The following is a 20,686-nucleotide window of genomic DNA, read 5'->3' on the forward strand; positions in this document are numbered from 1 at the left end:
CTCTCATCCTCTTGCTCTGTCTGTGCTTTCTGATAACAGTGGCCAAGGAAGTGAAGTAATCAGCTGGTTTTGACCTCTCCAGCTGTTAGACTGATTTGGTAATTGCCAATAGAAATCCTATTACAGATGAAGGGGAGCTCTACCATCCATCACTCAATTGCAACCAAAAAAAAAAAAAGAAAAAAAAAAAAATTAAATCATGTACCTACTAACAAACATACAAAACAAATACAGTGTGTAAAATACAAAACAAATACAGTGTGTCACCAACTTACAGCGGGGGATCCGTTCCAGTTCCACGCCATAAGTTGATTTTTCGCCGTTATCAGCATTTACGGCGCCATAACTTGATGCTGCATTAATTTGATGCCTATTCTTGCCATTAGCACCGTCAACAGTGCTTATAGCGCTGTAACTTGATGCACAATCAAGTTAGGTGCTGTAAAACGCTGTTAACAGCACTGAAAAGGTGCCGTAAGATCGAATCTGCTGTAAGTTGCTGTCGCTGTAAAGTCAGTGATGCACTGTATAATAAAAAAGCACAAATGAAACAACACAATGGTTTCCAAAACACAAACCTCATCACCTGAATCCAAACTTCTAAATGCCACCACACTCCCCCTTACTAAAATGAAGGGTATCTCATTTCCCTTTTTTTTTTTTTAAGAAAATTAAAATTCATATGTTAATTAGTTACAGTATTTTTCTTTTGCTCAAAAATTGACTAGCAATATTTCATTGCTTTCAACTCTTGTAAAACTTTTAGTTAACTTACTGCTAAAAACATATAAAATTTAAAGCTGCACATATCTACCCAAAAGAGAGGGCATTGGCTCCAAATATTACAGGTTCACCAAAATCCATGATACAATAACAAAAGTGTTACAATTGAAATAATAAAGTTTAACAAAAAAAGCAGAAAAGACTGAAAACAAGACTGATCTGTCATCTTGACCTCACAGTATGCATACCTCCACCGAGCGGAGATGACAAGGGAAGGGACATGGGTAAATGTAGGTCTCCTAATTTGGCCCCCCTCCCTCCATATGAGGCAGTTGTGCCATGCTTCCCCACCCGCTCAGATTATGATGGAACCAAAGGGGAATGGAATACCGTCCTCTCATAGATTGAAGGACAACACATTCCCTACCATGGGAAGCTGAAAAGTAATGAATGGGCACCCAGCAACAATAGCAGTTCAGATGTGCTGTAGTAAGAGAACGAGAGAGAGAGTAAGAGTGCAAGATGAGAAGAAAACAATATAATTAGAGGGTTAGGTGAATGAGCAAAAGAGAAGAAAATGTTGGAGAATACAGTATGACCCCCTTGACATGAAACCACCTTGATGTGGTGAGGGGGCTCTTGAACCTCTGGAATTTGTTCCTGGGTTTGAGTCCAAGAGTCCCATATATCATTACATATTACTTTGGGTTAATTTGTATGGAATTTCCCACCTTTGGTAAAATCTATTGGACCTGATATATAGGAAAAGGTATCATAGATGGGACTGGGTTTATATATGGAGCTAACATTGGGAACTGTGGTAGGATTATCAACTACCTGATAATGTTTGGACCTGAGAGATATCAGATTGATAGCTCAAGGGCAGAACTATTCTGCAGGGCTCTGGGCCACGGATTCCAGGGGTTATCTGGTTCTGGGGATAGGACTGGTGGCATTCTGTCTGGTCTGCTCATAATATTGTTAGGGTGGGGATGATTGTATTCTTGTAATGCTCTCAGTCCAACAGGTAGGTTTGGCTTGCATAAAGTCCACCCTAATTATGCTGTGTCATCCCCTATGGGGTGAAGTAGGGGGCAGACATTTGGGAGTCTGCTCCTACTGGTGCCATTGGTGGAAGAATAAATTCCATGAAAGGCTGATGATATCTTTATAACCCTCTTGCTCTTACGGGGATTCCTATAGCACTACCTGGTACGCGACTTATGCCATGGAGAGAGAAGTGAGGCTGGCGCAGAAAAGTTTCTGTGTAAAAAACGATACGTCCAAACTATAACTGTCATAGGCTTCTGGTTTGTTTTATGATGTCAGCAAATGATGAATTTTTTTCCTAAAGCAATCAGAAAATCTCTGCAAGGCTTAGAGTTAATAAAAAAGATGTGATGAACGTGAAATTTTTAAGGAAAATCGTAGATATTTTTTTAAAATAATCATGAAAAATATAATAATTAGGTTTGGGGAGTTTATTTTATACATAAATTGTGTGGAAATGTTTGAACTTTCACATGGAAGCAATCATTTTGCTATAAATGTGTTTGCTAAGTAGCTGTTACCGATTAAAAAATGCTAATTTTTTACCTAGTGCAATTTTCAGATTTTCCAACCTATTATTTTACATAGTGCAATTTTCAGATTTTCCAACCTATTATTTTACATAGTGCAATTTTCAGATTTTCCAACCTATTTATGTTGTCGTTTCGTATCGTACCTAAGTAAGGAATACAGATAGAAAAAAATAAAATATTGTTAGAGTAAAATTGAGCAATTGTTGTTAGGTTACTGACAATCTTTTTTTTTCTAAGAAAATATACGGCAACGATTATTATATAGAAACGTTTATATTTTTACATTTTGTTGTTCAGCACTGTAAAGTACAAAGAATGGTCGTTCGATTGATACATAATACATGCACATTGAAGTTATTAACAGATGCACAAACAGGCGTACAAAAAATTTTCTACACATGCATAAATATAGGCAGAACTACGGCGTTCAACGCGTATATATATATATATATATATATATATATATACACTGACATTTTTTGTAATTACTCTGTAATAAATAATGCCAGAAAAAAAGTGAAAACTGTGATGGAAAGCTGAATAAATTTCCTATATATATGTTTCAAGTAAATAATTGAGCAATTGAACCTCAAAGATGTAAGTTTTGTTTTTTTCATGTAAAGTCAATTGTTCGCTAAAGATTTTTATATAGAAACGATATATTTACATTTTTCCGTTCAGCACGATAAAGTACAAAGAATGGACGTTAGAATGATATATAATACTTTCACATTGAAGTTATTTGCAGATGCACAGACAGGCACACAAAAAATTATTCACGCACTCGTAAACCCTAGGCCAAACTATGCGGCTTGACCGGGTTCTCGAGTGCTCATATTTATGCTTGCATTTTTTGTAATTGCTCAGTAATGAATAACGCTAAGAAAAAAGTGAAAATTGCAATGGAAAGCCGAATAAATTTTCTATAAAAAGCCCACATAAAAGCAATAAGTGTTCCCAGAAAAAATTGAGCAATTGAAGCTGAAAGACGGAAATGTTGTTGAAAGACAGAAATATATGTAAAAAAAAAAGTAAATTCTTCACTATCTTATCGAAAAACACGTCAAATATTATTCAAAATGCTCAATAATCACTTGCAAACACTTTTATAACAATAACAAAAGTGAAAGCACTTCACAAATGCAGATAAATGATGACAAAGCAAAAAAAACGTGAGAGCGCTAAAAAATCTGGCTAAACTCGGTCAAAACAGGAGGGGAAGTGCTTGAGTCGAGGGAGGACTGCGGCACATGCGCAATACCTATCGGTTTTCTGTTTACATTTTCTTGTAGGTCCAAGATCTGCCCAGGCAATGGCGCAGCCCTCATTTTCTTCGGATGAATTTTTTTTTTTTTTTTTGGTGAATTTCCTCCAAAAACAACTCAAGGATGACGTGGAAATTGCGTCATTGGAGCACTTACGGCAAAATATTTATTGACGCGGTTTCGCGTCATTGGATCACCAGAGCATTAAACAAACAAATATAATTTCCCTATCTTTTGTGAAACCTTTGAAGAGAGAGGACGAGGGCAAAGCTATCAAATATGTCAGTCGTTGCCCACAGCATGTCAAAGTATTTCTAGTACTATCTCTCTCTCTCTCTCTCTGTTCTTTCCTTTTCCTTCATAAACCATGAATTTCCATCTTTTGATATCTAAGATAAGAATAACTTTCTCTCTCATGTTATTCTGTCTCCATAATAATTCATAAAAATTTTAACTTGATATTTCAAGTAAGGACAATCTCTCTGTCTCTGTACTAACTGATAAATAATTTCACTCTTAAGTAAGGACAACCCTTATCTCTCTCGCTCTCCTCTCTCAAGGATTCGCAGATGTCGCATATCTCTGAAAAAATCGCGTATGACAATTAGTTAGGTTCCGATGAAGAGTTTGCGTGTCTGTGAATTTGCAAGACTCAAATCGTGCAAGATTGAGGTATTACTGTGTGTGTGTGTGTGTATATATATATATATATATATATATATATATATATATATATATATATATATATATATATATATATATATATATATATATATATATATATATATATATATACACAGGCAATCCCCAGTTAACAGCAGGGGTTCTGACCATGCATCAGACACACTCAGAGAGATTCAGTTAACCACAGGGGACCTAAGGGATCATAAATTTATGCACCACTTACCTGACCCACCACTTCTTTCTCCTACAATGGAATAATGTTTCTGAGATCTTCAAGCAGCACAAAAGATACACATTAGTGATGGGTTTGTGATGAAACTAATTGTATTTATAGTTACTGCTTCATCATTATGTATGCATTAAGCATTTTGTTTTAGATTACAACTGTTTTATACAAGTACATTTGTGCTGTCCATACAGGTAATGAATATTTATTTTCGTCTAATTGATACCCTACAACACTGTTGTTAATCAATATACTGGCTTACAAGAATTTCTTTTCTCTGAGTTCATACTGTATTGATTGAGTATAGCTGCTAAAACTGGCATCACAACATCTAGGTTACTGATGTCATAATAAATTGAAATGGGAAACTAAAAAATAGATCAATAAGTTCAGTAAGAGTTTGATATGATATATGTAAAGCCATATACTTACAGGCAGTGCCCAGTTATCAGTGGGGTTCTGTTCCGACGGCGTGACAATAAGCGAAAATTGCTGATAACTGGAGATCGGAGCCTCTGTTAGGTATGTATTGGTACCAATACCCAATTATTGGCGCTGATAGTGGAAATTGGCACATATCGGTGCCGAAAATCACCGATTTTTGTTGCTAGACAAGCCCTGAAGAACTGGATCGCCAATATATATATATATATATATATATATATATATATATATATATATATATATATATATATATATATATATATATATATATATATATATATATATACATACAGTAGAACCTCGGTCCTCGACGCTAATTTGTTCCAGAAGAAGTGTTGAGATTCGATTTTCTCAAATTCTGAGTTAGTTTCTCCCATAAGAAATAACTGAAAATGGATTAATCCATTCCTGACCACCAGTCATTACCCCAACCTTGCCTTTTTATACAAAACTTTACGCAAATTACAATTAAATAAGTTCAGAGTTGAATAACTTACCGTATCAGAAGCACTTTTTACATTTTTAAATGCATACTGTATAAAAAAAATTGGCCTATGACCAATGCGGCCGTATTATCGATGATAGAACGAGCGCCATAGGCTAGGCTAGGTAGCCTATAGGCACTACCAGAATGTACTGCAACAGGTACACACGAAAACTGTTGTTAATAATGATAACATTGAAAAACAAGCCAGATTATCACATTAAATTAATAATACAGTATTTATAAGCCGAATTACTGTATGTCTGTTATCATAAAATTAAGAAAAATTTCCTAAATTACGTCGGAACTCGGCAGATGTAAACAAACCACGGCACCACCCTGGTGGTGTATCGCGGTACTAATTACATAAACATTCAATATTTATGGTAAATTTCATACAGAGTCTACTGGAATAGTGTACAAAATCACTGTAAAACATCTTTCAGTAAATATGTTTATGTAATTAGTACCGCGATACACCACCAGGGTGGCGCTGTGGTTTGTTTACATCTGCCACAAGCTGCCGAGTTCCGACGTAATTTAGGAAATTTTTCCTAATTTTATGATAACAGACATACAGTAATTCGGCTTATAAATACTGTATTATTAATTTAATGTGATCATCTGGCTTGTTTTTCAACAGCAGCAGCAGCATGTGTGTGGCTTTAAATGCTTTTAAATAAGCACGGGAAGAACGCCACCAACAACGCCAACTAGTGGCAGATGCCCGAAACTCTTTTTTTCTACAAACATCATATGATTCATCGGGTCGGATTCCGGTTTGTTGTTTGAGCTCCGACGCAAAATTTACTCAACATTTTGTGTTGAAATCCGATTATGTCGAGTTCTAGTACAGTCGAGGACCTGGGGGTTCTATATATATATATATATATATATATATATATATATATATATATATATATATATATATATATATATATATATATATATATATATATATATATATATATATATATATATATATATATATATATATATATATATATATATATACACATACATACATACATACATACAAGCTTAAAATCACGTTACACACGGATACATATGGTTACATAAGAGCACATTAAAAATAGCAAAATCACAAAATCCCCCAAATAAGTTACAAAAAAAGGGAATAAAAAATTGCCTAATTTTAAGAAAAATTTTTTCCAAAGAAAAGAGAAACAAACAAAGACAGTAATATACTTATAAAAAAAAGCAGAAGACGCTCACCTTACAGTGCAAACGACAGTATATTACTATCTTTGTTTGTTTCTCCATTCTTTGGAAAAAATTGTTCTTAAAATTAGACAATTTTTTATTCCCTTTTTTTGTAATTTATTTGGGGGATTTTGTGATTTTGCTATTTTTAATGTGCTCTTATGTGACCATATGTGTCCGTGTGTAACATGATTTTAAGCTATATATATATAATATATATATATATATATATATATATATATATATATATATATATATATATATATATATATATATATATATATATATATATATATATATATTATATATATATATATATATATATATATATATATATATATATATATATATATATATATATATATATATGTCTGGAGCCCCTCGTGCAAGGTGAATTTTTGCGTAAGTTTGGCATGGTCTTTAAAAATGCTAATAAATGTTTATTTCAGAGTTTAAGTACTAAATATGACCCTAATCATGCTCCCAAAGTATTAAGCTAACTTTTAAATGAACTAAAGTTAGTGTAATTTTATTTAAAATTTAGCTTATTACCCGTAAAAAAGGAATACAGTAAATGGTTGACATAAAAATTGAGTACTGCACAGTTTCATAATAGCGCATTTAAAGTAGGTGCGTACGTATACTAATGTTACCCTTAATTCATGGGATGCCGTTTTCTTTGTCACTTAGAGTAAAAGCCGTTTTCTTTGCATCACTAGGCAAAACGTCATGTATCTGTCAACAAAAGTACAATTCCATAAAATATCGAAAACATGTACATAATGTTCATAGAAGGCAGTACAGTACTGTACAGGTAAAATTCAATCAATTTAAAATTATATACTGTACAGGTAGTGACATACAGAGAAATAATAAGTTGTAAAAGTATGTTTGAGCGCTAACTACGAATGAGAGAGAGAGAGAGAGAGAGAGATATACTGTAATAAAGTAACTGTACTGATTTTGTATCGTATTTATGCGCAAATATATAAATACAAATTTTCCATTCTGATTTTACACCTAAAAACACGAAAAACTTAAAAATTAAACACACTTTCTACAGGGGTATCATCTTTGAAAAATGCAGTAACTAAGGGTATCACATCTTGTAAAAGTACATCAACTGAACGTGCTGTAATTACATGCACATAGAGATTGCACCAGCACTTTTCTCCGAGGTGAACAGAGTAATTTCAAAGAATGACACTTATACAAATCTTAGTTTCTTAGTTACATCTCTGATATTACATTAATGAATTCATTTTATCAAATGAGCGTGACTGAACAACCTCATCTCAAGGTCATGTAAAGTCCTTGTGACAAAGACTTTGCAAATGGACATAATACTTGTATGATATTTATGTACAGAAATATAAATATAAATTTTCCTTATCGATTTTACAGTTAAAAGCATGAAAACTTATAAATGTACTTCAAACATTAAACAAGCATTTTCTGCAGGGTATCATCTTTGAAAAGTGCAGTAACTTTGCAAATGGGTATCACATCTTGTAAAAGTACACTAAGTGAATGTGCTGAAATTACCTTTGCATCATATTTATGCATGTACAAAAATAAAAATAATACATTTTCGATACAGATTTTACACATGAAAGCATGAAATGCATTTTTCATAGAGATTTTACACATGAAAGCATGAAATGCATTTTTCTTAGAGATTTTGCACATTAAAACATGAAATGCATTTTTCATACAGATTTTACACATAAAAGCATGAAATGCATTTTCATACAGATTTTACACATATAAGAATGAAATGCATTTTTCATACAGATTTTACACATAAAAGCATGAAAACTTGTAAATTACTTCAAAAATTAAACACCCACTTCTGCAGGGTTTCTCGAGAATTTCGTGTGTCTGTGAAAAAATCGCGTATGCCCATTGGTTAGGTTCCAGTGAAAAGTTCGTGTATGTGTGAATTCACGCAACTCAAATCGTGTAAGATCGAAGTATTACTGTGTGTATATATATATATATATATATATATATATATATATATATATATATATATATATATATATATAGGTACATTTGGAACATGCAGCTCTTATCATGAAATTTTTATCATGCCGTGGTTTATATACAATGATGAAGCTACAAATGTCATTTAATATCAAATTCACGCTACCGGGAATATCCTCGATGGGGAATTATCACCAAATTGGAATTCATAAGTGATAAATGGATCAACACTGCCAGGTCTTGATCCCTTGACACAGTTGCCGTCCAACGACTCCAGTCGACGGTCTGCCCACTGAGCCATCAAGAGAGGTATAAGTTAATGCCGATCTGCTGTACTTGTTTACCTGTCGAGAGCGGGAAAATTATACCTAGCTTCGGCATTAACCCACCTCCAGCATGATAGATCATTGGTGCGTTTGGAACATGCAGCTCTTATTATGAAATTTTTATCACCGTGTTTTATATACAATCATGAAACTACAAATGTCGTTTAATATCAAATTCGCAATACTTTGCGGGGAATACCCCAATGGGGAATTATCACCAAAGGGGAATTTATAATTGATAAATGGATCAGTACTGCCGGGTCTCGATTCCTTGACACAGTAGCATGAATTTGATATTAAACGACATTTGTAGCTTCATGATTGTATATAAATCACGGTGTGAAAAAAATTTCATATATATATATATATGCATACATATAAATGTTTCTAGATGTGTCATATTAAACTCTTATTGGATTTATTTATCTTTTAGATTTCTATTTCAATTTACTATGATGTCAGTATTCTATTTCAATTTACTATGATGTCAGTAACCTAGATGATGTGACGCCAGTATATTAACAGTAGTGGTGTAGAGTAACAAGGAGACAAAAAAGGGATTTTGACAAAGGGAAAAATCTATTTCTGAGGAAGGCCCCGTGTCACCCGGTGAAATTCCATACTAACACGAATTTCTAGGTATAAATTGCTAGATATACCAGAGAAAAAGAGCTTTCAGGAATGCTGGGGTTACTACCCCCAGATCGAGCGTCTTCCCTAAGGAAGACGTCGGTATAACCAAGGGTGAGTGAAAGGATCACAACCACAGAGCTACACTCGATAGACATCCCCATGTCAAAACCCCTTGAAGAGAGCGGTGAGCCATTACAGCCCCCACGCACAGGCGTCCGCCAGGCCGGCGACACCAGCGCCACCTACTTCATTCCAGACTAGCACCACCCCCAGGCTTGGCATGTGCAAATAGGGGGGGAGCGGAAGCCACTTCTGGGAGGGTCACCGGGTGACACGGGGCCTTCCTCAGAAATAGATTTTTCCCTTTGTCAAAATCCCTTTTCTGAGTCCAGCCCCGTGTCAGCCGGTGAAATAGTGATAGAGAATCATGCCAAGTCTGCAAACTACAAGGAAACAAAAGGTGATCTGAAGAAAAACACAAGCTATGGAAATGGATTTAATGAGGATATCTCTCACATGAAAAAATGAATATTAACATGAAAATACAGTAATACGACCTTAAAAGTAGAATACAAAGTCAATACACCAAACAATATGGCAGGTAAAATACATTAAAAAATACTTAAGATTATAAGGCAAAATACATTCAAAAATACTTAAGATTATAAGGAGTAAATATGAACTTATAACTAAAAATAAGAGAGACATCTACAACACGAGAAAATATATGGGGTACATGCAGCAAAATAAAAACAGCCCAGTACCCCTAAGACAATCCAAAATTACAGCATGTCAAAATACAGTCCCCAAAAGATAATAAAAAGACAATAATAATATCAAAATGAGGAGCAAGGCAGTGAGGCATGATCATCCAGAAGGGCAGGCAGAGAAGTAAATGAGGCAGGCGGGCGGGGGAGGGGAAGGATAAAGGATAATGGATAATTAAGGTGGGGAAATGACACTCCCCACAGCCACTGTAGAAAATTTCAGGGCTTCGAGTGATTTTAAATAATGGCATTTAAACACTAGAGGTGATTTCCAACCCGTATATTTGATAAGTTCTGAAAAATCCATATTATGAAAGTAATTAGTGGAAGTAGCTACTGCACGAATATCATGAACCTTAGGGACTGAATCCGGGTTAGCTTGTTTAATGAAATACAGAATTTGTTGCCTTATTGCATTTAGTGAAAGAGTTCCACCTTTCTCCCTGATAAAAAGAGGACCCGACTTACACTGAGGAGTTCTTAAAAGGTAAGACTTTAAGGTATAGACTGGGCATAAGGACTGGTCCTGTGGAAGGGGCACCACCTTCCAAGGAGACCACCTGTCTTGAGGGTCCTCATTTTTAGCTAAAAATCTATGATCAGGAGAAAGGAGGGCTTCTCCGGACGGGAGGAAACTTAACAAAATCATCACCTCTAGAGAGAGCCGACAGCTCTGAAATTCTGGCACCTGAAGCCAAGCTAATCAGAAATAAAGTTTTCCTTAACAGATCCAAATAAGTGCATTGAGAGTTGTCAATCTCAGATGCTAACTTAAGCACATCATTGAGGAACCACGTAACAGAATGAGGGCGTGATACGGGTCTCAGACGAGCGCATGCTCTAGGAATAGATGAAAAGTAAGAATCTGTAAGGTCAATTTTAAAACCATATAAGAATACCTTCTTCAGGGCTGACTTAGCTGTGGTAATAGTGGCCAGGGCAAGGCCTTTTTCAAACAATGATCTAAAGAAGGTAACTGCTAGGTTAGTAGTCATGGTTTGGGCTTCAGATGTCTTCAAAAAAGAGGCCAATTTCTTGACTGCTGAGTCATATTGTCTGAGAGTAGAATCTCTCTTGTCTGATTCTAAAAACAGAGTGTTAATGGGGTCAATGTTTGTTCCCCTTTGAGCTGCGAACTTTATAAAGTCCATAAAACTAGGGCATTCTGAATTCTTGAGGAAGCTGACACAGTCTTGGTTTGTACTGTTTGGGTCAGTTTGGGATTGGGAATCCGAAGACTCCGCAACCCGAGTTCCTGAAGAAGAGGGAACCAATTGCTCTTCGGCCAGTACGGGGCTACCAGGGCTAGTTGACCTTTGAATGACCTGAGTTTGTGCAGTACTTTCAACAGCAAATTTATTGGGGGAAACAGATAAATCTTCTCCCAATTGTTCCAGTCTATGGTCATTGCGTCCGTGGCATACGCCTGAGGATCCAGGTTCGGGGCCACATAACAGGGAAGCTTGAAGTTGCTCTCCGTCGCGAACAGATCCACTTGGAGACCCGGAACCCGGCGGCAAATCCAATTGAAAGACTCTCCGTCCAGAGACCACTCCGCTCCAACGGAGTGGTCCTGGACAGGGAATCCACCACCACGTTCCGCACCCCCGCTAGGTGGGTGGCTGACAGATGCCAGCTGTGCTTGTTCGCCAGGGAGAAAATAGCTACCATAACCTGGTTTACGCGACCTGATTTGGAGCAGCCCCTGTTGATGCAATGAACTACCACGGCGCTGTCCAACACCAGTCTGATATGAATCCGGCTGGGGGGGGCCGATAAGGTTAGAAATACCGCCATAGCTCACAAGGTGTTTATATGGAACCGTTGAAACATTGTAGACCACGTTCCTTGTACTTTTGTTTTGGCGAATACCCTCCCCAGCCGCTTAATGAGGCGTCCGTGTGAACTACCAGCGCCGGAGGAGGGAACTGAAGCGGAACTGTTTTGGACAGGCCGCTGACTGTGGACCAAGGCCGCAGTCTCGCCTTTAAAATCCGGGGGATGGAGGAGACCTTGTCTCTGAGCCTGACATTGGCTCGACTCCGCTACACTCTGTTAATGTCTTTTAGTTTTGCTTTTAAGAGCAGGTCCATCACTGAGGCAAATTGAAGGGAACCGAGGATTCTTTCTTGGGCCCGGCGGGATGCTGCTTTGTCTCTCAGGAATTTCCTGGTAAGGGAAGCTATCTCCTTCCGCTTGGGAGGCGGGAGGGATAATGTGTACGAGGACAGATCCCACTGGAGACCCAGCCACTGAAACCGGGACTCCGAGTCAGGCGGGACTTCTCTGTTCAGTTGAAAACCTAACGACTCCAGGAAGTTGATGACCGTGGCCGTGGCCTTCCGGCATTCTAGAATTGTTGATGCCCAAATTATCCAATCGTCTAGGTACGCTGCTAGGGATATCCCTCGGGACCGGAGTTGCTGAACTACCGTGTCCGCCAGTTTTGTAAATATCCTGGGTGCAATATTTAGACCGAAAGGCATGACCCTGAAGGAGTAGGCTTGATTCCCGAGTCTGAAACCCAGGAACGGAGAGAAGCTCCGCGCAACCGGGACGTGATAGTAAGCGTCTGAAAGATCGATAGAGGTGGTGACGGCTCCACGCAGAAGTAGAGTCCGTACCTGTGCTACCGTAAGCGTGCAAAATTTGTCGCATTTTATGTAATGATTTAGACGCGACAGATCCAGAATCACTCTTTGCTGATCGGAGTCTTTCTTGGGAACAGTGAACAACCTGCCTTGAAATTTTAGGTGCCTTACTTTCTTTATTGCTCGCTTGTTGAGCAGTTCCGCCACATAGTCCTGTAGGACTCTTGAGGGTGGCTGGTAAAACCTGATCAGAGGAGGGGGGTCCTTGGTCCAGCTCCATCCTAGACCTTTGGACACAATGCTTTGTGCCCAAGGGCTGAAGGACCACTGGTCTCTGAACCAGTAAAGGCGACCACCTACCTGACTGTTCTCAGTGGGAGGAAGCGGGTTTGTTTCCTCTACCACGTCCAGGTTTACCTCTTGGGGCGGTGTTGGACTTGCCTCTGTAAGGGGTCCGACCTTTTCCCCCCCTTGCACTCCTATTAAGGCCGTGAAAGAACCCACGGCCTTCATAGGTAGGATTGTATACCGGTGAGGCAACGTACGAGGGTGCAGCAAGGGAATGGGCTGGTTGGACCAGCACGTATTGTTGGGGATGAGCTTTAGAGGTGGAGGGCTGCGCGACTGCTGAGACCGGGACAGCTTGAACTACCGTCTGATGATGAGGCCTCTTGTGTCTCCTGAACCGCTTACCACTCTTAGTCTGGGGGGCGCCAGATTCTGGGGTCTTACGCTTGTAAGCTGAGATACCCCAGCGAGAGCGAAGACTCTGGTTGGCTCTAGTAGCCTCCCTCAGCACACTGGCTACCTCTTCTTCTGGGAAGAGGTTAGGGGCCCAGATAGAGCTCTTCATGAGCTTGTTAGGCTCATGACGTATGGTGGCTTCAGCAAAGATGAATTTCCTGCATTCTAGCTTAGCCATCATGAACTCAAGAAGGTCTGTCTGAAACCCTGCTAACAGGGATTTAGCCAGAACCTGAAAGAAGGGCTCATCTGCACAGGAGACAGCAGTCGCTTCTGTGAGGCAGACGGAGTTCAAGGACCGGGCTAGCCTACTCCGGGCCTCAAATTCTGTCTTCAGCAGGGCTTCCGGGAGCTTAGGAAGCTGCTCGCTGAACTGGGTAGATGCACAGTAAGCGTCCAGCTTTCCCACAGTAAAGGTGGACGGGGCGTCACTCCAGAACTCCTCACCCCCTGGGAATACCAGGGATGTGGAGTCTGTCTCCCTTAATTGAGGCAAGGGGTTGCCGTCAAAGCATCCTGGAGCCGTAGCCAGAGCCACTTTATTTAGGCATGGAGTCGGCAACTTATCACCCAGGGCGAACATGGTGTAGTTGCCCTTGAAAGGTGTAAGCTTTGTGTTGTCTGCCTGCCACTCTGTAAGAGTGCGCAGGAGAGCCGACTGAGCTTGGTCCCTAGGGAAGATCACTGTCTCTCTAGGGACCTTGTCTGAGCGTACCCAGGCTTCCTCTGTCAGCCTAACGAAGCCTGGGTAAGGGGGCAGGAGATCGGGAGGAAAGAACTCAAGTTCCTCTAACCGTCTCGTGCCAAGACCTTCAACAGTCAAAGTACCCTCGTGCTGAATGGCACGAAGGGCAAAACGCCAAGGGTTCCCGACATCGAAAGGAGGGAGATCAGCCGTGTCAGGGATAGCATACTGTGGTTCGACTCCGCCGGGGCGAGCCATTCCCGCCAGTATATTATCATGGCTGGTAAGTTTCTCAGAAATTTTAGAGAACTTTGACTCGACCTCCACCGAGAACCTCTCGAACAACGAGTTTGCAAACGCCTCCGGGTCAAAGGCAGGCTGGCGAGGAGGGCTTGGTTTTGATGCCCTCTTACTCGCGCCTTTGCCGGAGGTTCCAGGTTTGCTCCCGGAGGCTACAGGTACGGGGACCTTAGCCTTTGACGGGGGGAAAGGAGATGCTTTCCTGGAAGACGAGGACTTAAAGCCCTTCACCTTCCATGAAGTCTTCAGCTTCAACTTAGGGACAGCTGATGGAGCCCTGTCACCTAAGGTGGAAGACTTAACAAAACCTGAAAATGAAGACACAGGGGAAGATGGGGAATCAAAAAGGGCGCCCGCCCCCGCAACCTCACTTACCTCGCTACCTACCACTCGATCCGGCTCTGTGTTCATCGGTTCCAGGTCCAAGTCTAACGCGGCGACATCCTCCGACACCTCCGCATAAAGGATGTCCTCTTGGGGTGGCTGGGTCGCATCCCGGATCTGCTGAATGATGGGGTTGGCCAACTCCTCGGGAACCGCAGCAGCCACCCGGGCGCCGGGGTAAAGCAGGTCCCGCAACTTCGTGTTGAGGACATAAGGCTTCCCCGACGGAACATTTCTTCCGAACCCAGCCACCCAGGCGCGGAGAGACTCAAGGGAAGTCTTCTTGGAGGACTCGTCCGCCTGTAAGAGAACGGACAATTAGGGTTGAACGGAAAAATAAGCCCGAAAACCATATAAGCACTACACAGATATGAGGAACGTAAGAAATGAGAAGCTATATCTTACCAACTCGTCCTGGATGCCAGCGCACAGAGCGAAGCAAACCTCACAGCCGTCGGGGTGCCAAACAATGAGATCGTCCAACCGGACCTCACAGCCAGCGTGGGTCCGGCACACCACATGCCCATACGGTTGCTGGAGAGAAGCGGTGCACCCCGGCTCCTCACAACGAACAGTCTGTAAGTGTAAAAAAAGTACATGAACCTACCACTCTAAGCAACCTAAAGCTGGAAGGCCAGGGTATTTCCGCTACCACCGGAATGCTCCGGTGGAGAGAAAAACCCCTCGTCAGAGACGAGACCACCAAGCCATAACTTAAACAGAGTGGAAGGCAAGATACTCCCGGTCACCGGAATACTCCGGCGGAATGGAAAGTTTGAGACAACAGGGACCCACCACAAGGGCTGCCAGCAAAAAAGACGGCGGAACCCCAGGGTGGAGCACCGGACTCAATAAACACATAAAATAAGTGTAGTGGCGGGGTGAGAAGCTCACTCCGCCAGATAATATAAATATATATAAGATACAAGTGATGGTAATAAAGAGAAAATCAACTCTGGAGACCGGAGGTATCCCTCTCTCCCTCTCACTCCCCCCTCTCTCGAACCTCCCTGCCAGAGAAACAAAGGTGGGTGAGGTGCCCGTCATGAAAGGCCAAGTATAATATAAGCCGGAGCAGGCGTCAACAAACCAACCAAAGCAACCCGACGGAGAGTGGACAAGACCAAAGAAAGAATGTTCGAAACCCGCTCGATCTTGGAGAGTGGCAAACGAAACATCAAAACAAACACAGCGCTGCCGGGGACTAGTTCTGGGAGGGAACGAATCTCTCCACCAGAGGAAGTCCCCAACGGAGAAAAAACGCCATCTAGCATCACCCGCACGAGAAAAGGCAAGAGCTGGCCTGAGATGAGGGGGGGAGGGAGGGTGGTGGGGTAGGGAAGAGGAGTAGGCTAAGAAGAGTGAAAACAGGAGACAAGGGAAAGTAATTCACCCGCTCGACTGCAATCACACGCCACGCCAAGAAACATAATATGAGCTTTGCAGGACAAGCCTACTCCTGAGGGAAGGGATGCGACCAAGAACTCAACGCCCGACTCCTGACTAGGCAAAGCCTAGGTGAACACCCGTGCTTAGGCATGGCCTAGGCTAATGGAAAGGAGTAAGGGGAGGGTGGAGGAAGGAATAACAGGGAGAGAAATTCTGTGCCGAGAACCAACCAGGACTGAAAAGGAGGGGGCAAAAAAGGCAAATAGCCTAGAGGAGGCACACCCAATGAACTCTACCCCTTCGAAAAGAAGGGGGAGAACAAAGGGGCTCACTCTGCCACCCCAAAAACGGCCATGGAGGAAACAGCGACAAAACTCCCTCAACCCGATGATCCGCCCCACACCTAACCTATGAGGAGGGCGAGAGGACAAGGAAGCAATACGAGCCTAACATTATGATAGGCAAGGGAGAAAAACCCACACACAATATAAAATAAAAACCATCACAATAAACACAATATACATAAAAATTATTTTATAAGAATAATGTGCTCATGCGAGGTGCGTAGCCTAATTCCGAGGAGCGGCCAGACATGGAGCTGACGCTACCCCGAAGAGGCAACAATATATATATAGCACCAACGCAAAAATATAATAATAATAGTAAATAAGTAAGACCAACTGGGAACTCATCATGGAGGGGAGACCTAAGCGGGGAATGACGGGAACCCTATAGGGGGGACTCGTTATGGGGGTCACTAAATAAAACAAAACTCCAATAAAACCCCCGTCTAGGAAACACCGCCAGGAAGAGATCCGGGGGGAAAAGATAAGTAATATAACAACAAGGAGACAACCCTGACAGAAAAGACTGAAGGGGCAACCTCACGGTCGTCATGGCTGGCTAGGGGACGCCGTGGCGTCATAACAACAAACTCATAATTGTGAAATATGGACAGATGCAGCCAAACTTATCGAAAAAACCCCACAATAAGATGGTACTTAACTTAGAGATGGTGAAACTGCTAGAAGACATGGCGAAAAGCAGGAAAACACCCAAAAAAAGCACAAGCACAAAAATCTCGGTGAAGATAGTCACGTGCTAGAAAATGGAATGAAGTAGGTGGCGCTGGTGTCGCCATCCTGGCGGACGCCTGTGCGTGGGGGCTGTAACGGCTCACCGCTCTCTTCGAGGGGTTTTGACATGGGGATGTCTATCGAGTGTAGCTCTGTGGTTGTGATCCTTTCACTCACCCTTGGTTATACTGACGTCTTCCTTAGGGAAGACGCTCGATCTGGGGGTAGTAACCCCAGTATTCCTGAAAGCTCTTTTTCTCTGGTATATCCAGCAATTTATACCTAGAAATTCGTGTTAGTATGGAATTTCACCGGCTGACACGGGCTGGACTCAGAAATAAATATTCATTACCTGTATGTACGACACAAATGTGCACTACATGTATAGAACAGTTGTACTCTAAAACAAAATGCTTAATGCATACATAATGATGAAGCAGTAATGATAAATACAATTAGTTTCATCACAAACCCATCACTAGTGTGTATCTTGTGTGTTGCTTGAAGATCTTAGAAACATTATTCCATTGTAGGAGTAGAGAGAAGTGGTGGGTCAGGTAAGTGGCGCATAGATTTATGGTCCCTTAGGTGCCCTGTGGTTAACTGAATCTCTGAGTATGTCTGATGCATGGTCACTTTAATTCTGTTGTCATTCATTCCTTTCTAATCTTTGTTTCTTGTACTGGGTGATAACACAAATAATACTGTACCAAGATTTTCAGGGAAACTTACATTTAGGTTTTGTGAACAGCACTTTCAGGTTTTCTTCTCCAGACTAGATTTAGTTTCAGAAAGTTTCTGCAAGTATTCTTATTTTACTACCTCAGTTTCTTTGATTTTTAGTTGATTTGAAACTGCTTTACCATTCGAACTGTTTGAAGTGTAAGTGTTTGGCTTTCACGAATGTGACTGATAACTTTCTCACTGAATTTAATACAATACACAGTATATTTTTAGTAGTTTTATGACATATAAGTTTAGTGTTATTTATTGATAAGTGTTCAACATTAAGCTCTTGTCTGCATGTAGAATTTTGTGTAGAGAATTTATTACCGAAATTTTTTTTAATTGTGTTTACCGTATATTGTGGTCAGTGTTAAAAGCAGTATGTACAGTAGACTTTAAATGTTTTTGTGTGTTTACAGTTTTTATGGACTCCTTAACTTTTTTTGTGATTTTCATGTCAAATATGTTTGCACATATCATTTCATGTTTGTTCTACATTTAAGCCAATATAACGTCTGTTACCTTTATACAATCATAAGTCCTTTTTCAGTGATAGTTGTATGTGTATAATCAATTTTTTAAAGATTTTCCATTCTTATGTTTACCAAAATGTTTAAATTCAGAATTAGAACAGTTGACTTATTCAATCATTGTTCTATAAGATCTTTTGTAGCACTCACTAGATTTTTTGCAAAATATTTTTGGTTAGTTTGGAAGTGTTTTCATCAACATTAAGATGTATTGGCATGTCAAGTAAGTGTTATTTTTCTGATAAATTTTTCTGTTAATTTAATGTACAGTATTGTTCATATGCATAGTAATCTTATTCTGACCATGAATTTTGGTTATTGTGTGATTTTAAAAGAGGGAAAAACTCTTTTGGTGATCAAAATTCACTGAAAAGTGTGTCGGAACTTTCCAGAGGAACTGTACCTGTAACCCGTAAAATACTCAACCAGTCTAGTTTTATATTCCTTAACCAGTATAGGCTCAATAAAGTTGGTTCCTCAGTGGAAATTTGCCTGGCTTTTGATTTTATATTGTGCCTCCAGTTGTACTGGACCAATGACTTCTATATGTGTGGCATTGTAAATTTTGAGTACTTTGAAGTTTCTGTGACCAGGTAATACATTTTCACTAAGCTTTGTTTTTCCTAATATCATGTGTTGAGCCTCTTATAAAAACACACACACACAGAAAGAGAGAGAGAGAGAGAGAAAGAGCAGTCATATTCATACAAGTTTTGACTATCTCTTGATTCTTTAGTTCAAGTCTTCATAGAGTCCTCTCCTCAGTGTCTCCATGGAATGGAATATGAAATTGAGGCTTGAAGCCAAGCACTGGAATCCAAGGGATTATTCAGCACTATATGAATTGGTTTGAAATGAATATTTATGGCATTTATAGGTCATTACAAAGGTCGTTGCCTTCTGTTATTACAAGGACACATTTCATATTTTATTTCACTTACAAATAGAAATCAGCCTAGGATGATTATACATATTATATTTTTAGTGAAAGGGTTGCAGAATTTAATTTTAGGAGCTAAAATATATGTATTTAATGTCCTTTATTCTGGATAAAAATATAAGCTTTCTTGATAAAATCTTTTCATTCCTTGAATGGTTGGTCCCATTAAACATAAACCCTTAGCAGGGTTGAATGTCTTCAGTACAAAATTCAGTTCATAGAAGTGGTATTATGCTCTCTTGAGAATAGGGCACACCCATTTAACACTTGGTTACTTAATGGCCATCCCTCATGACCTAGCAATTTTCAACAACAGACAGCAGGTGACTAGTGTTAGACATTTGCTTTAAGAGATGATGTCAGTCTTCATTGTTGTCAAAGTTTTTTGAAGCTATAATTTGTTAAATATATAATTAATTTTGTTTTAAATGAAAAACCCTTTTAAGCCAACCATGTGAGAGAAGGAAACTCATAATAATCCATTGATATTTTCACAGAATGTATTGAATGGCCTTCTCCAGATAGCAGTGATGCAGAAGCTCTTGGAGGGTTACCAGGTGGTATTAGTGATGGCAGCATTCCTTCCTCAGGAAGTAATTCAGATTGTGATGAAATGAACTTGGCAATTTCATAGGTGTCCTAGATTGTACAGTATAGCTAAAAGCAGTTACCTTTAAACTCATACTTACAATAGAAGTAAACATTAGCTGTGGGTGCTTGTGACTTGCCAAATATTTAAACTTTGCCAGTGGACAGCAAAAATTAATGCTTTACTTAATTGTACAATAGTACAGTAATTGTAATTGTTTCATTAATTCCATTAGGCTACTTGGAGGCAGAATTAGTGTTTGTTAGGTACAGTTTTTCTTGAATAAATATTTCCACTAGATACCATCCAGTTTGAATGAGGTCGTTATTGATATATATATGCGTGTGTGTATGTATGTATGTATGTATATATATATATATATATATA

At 39.7% G+C, this 20,686-nt stretch overlaps 1 protein-coding gene across 1 annotated transcript in view; it reads left to right on the top strand.

Annotated features, from left to right (window-relative positions):
• Positions 1 to 20,477, top strand: part of LOC136825092 (uncharacterized) — a 467,192-nt gene extending 446,715 nt beyond the window's left edge. The window contains exon 16 of the mRNA XM_067081135.1: positions 20,208 to 20,477. Coding sequence (XP_066937236.1) covers positions 20,208 to 20,344 — 137 coding nt within the window. The 3' untranslated portion in view covers positions 20,345 to 20,477. The remainder of the gene's footprint in view (positions 1 to 20,207) is intronic.
• The last annotated feature ends 209 nt before the right edge of the window (positions 20,478 to 20,686 follow it).

This window comes from Macrobrachium rosenbergii, chromosome 37 (assembly GCF_040412425.1).
Source record: "Macrobrachium rosenbergii isolate ZJJX-2024 chromosome 37, ASM4041242v1, whole genome shotgun sequence".
Taxonomy (NCBI): Eukaryota; Metazoa; Arthropoda; class Malacostraca; order Decapoda; family Palaemonidae; genus Macrobrachium; species Macrobrachium rosenbergii.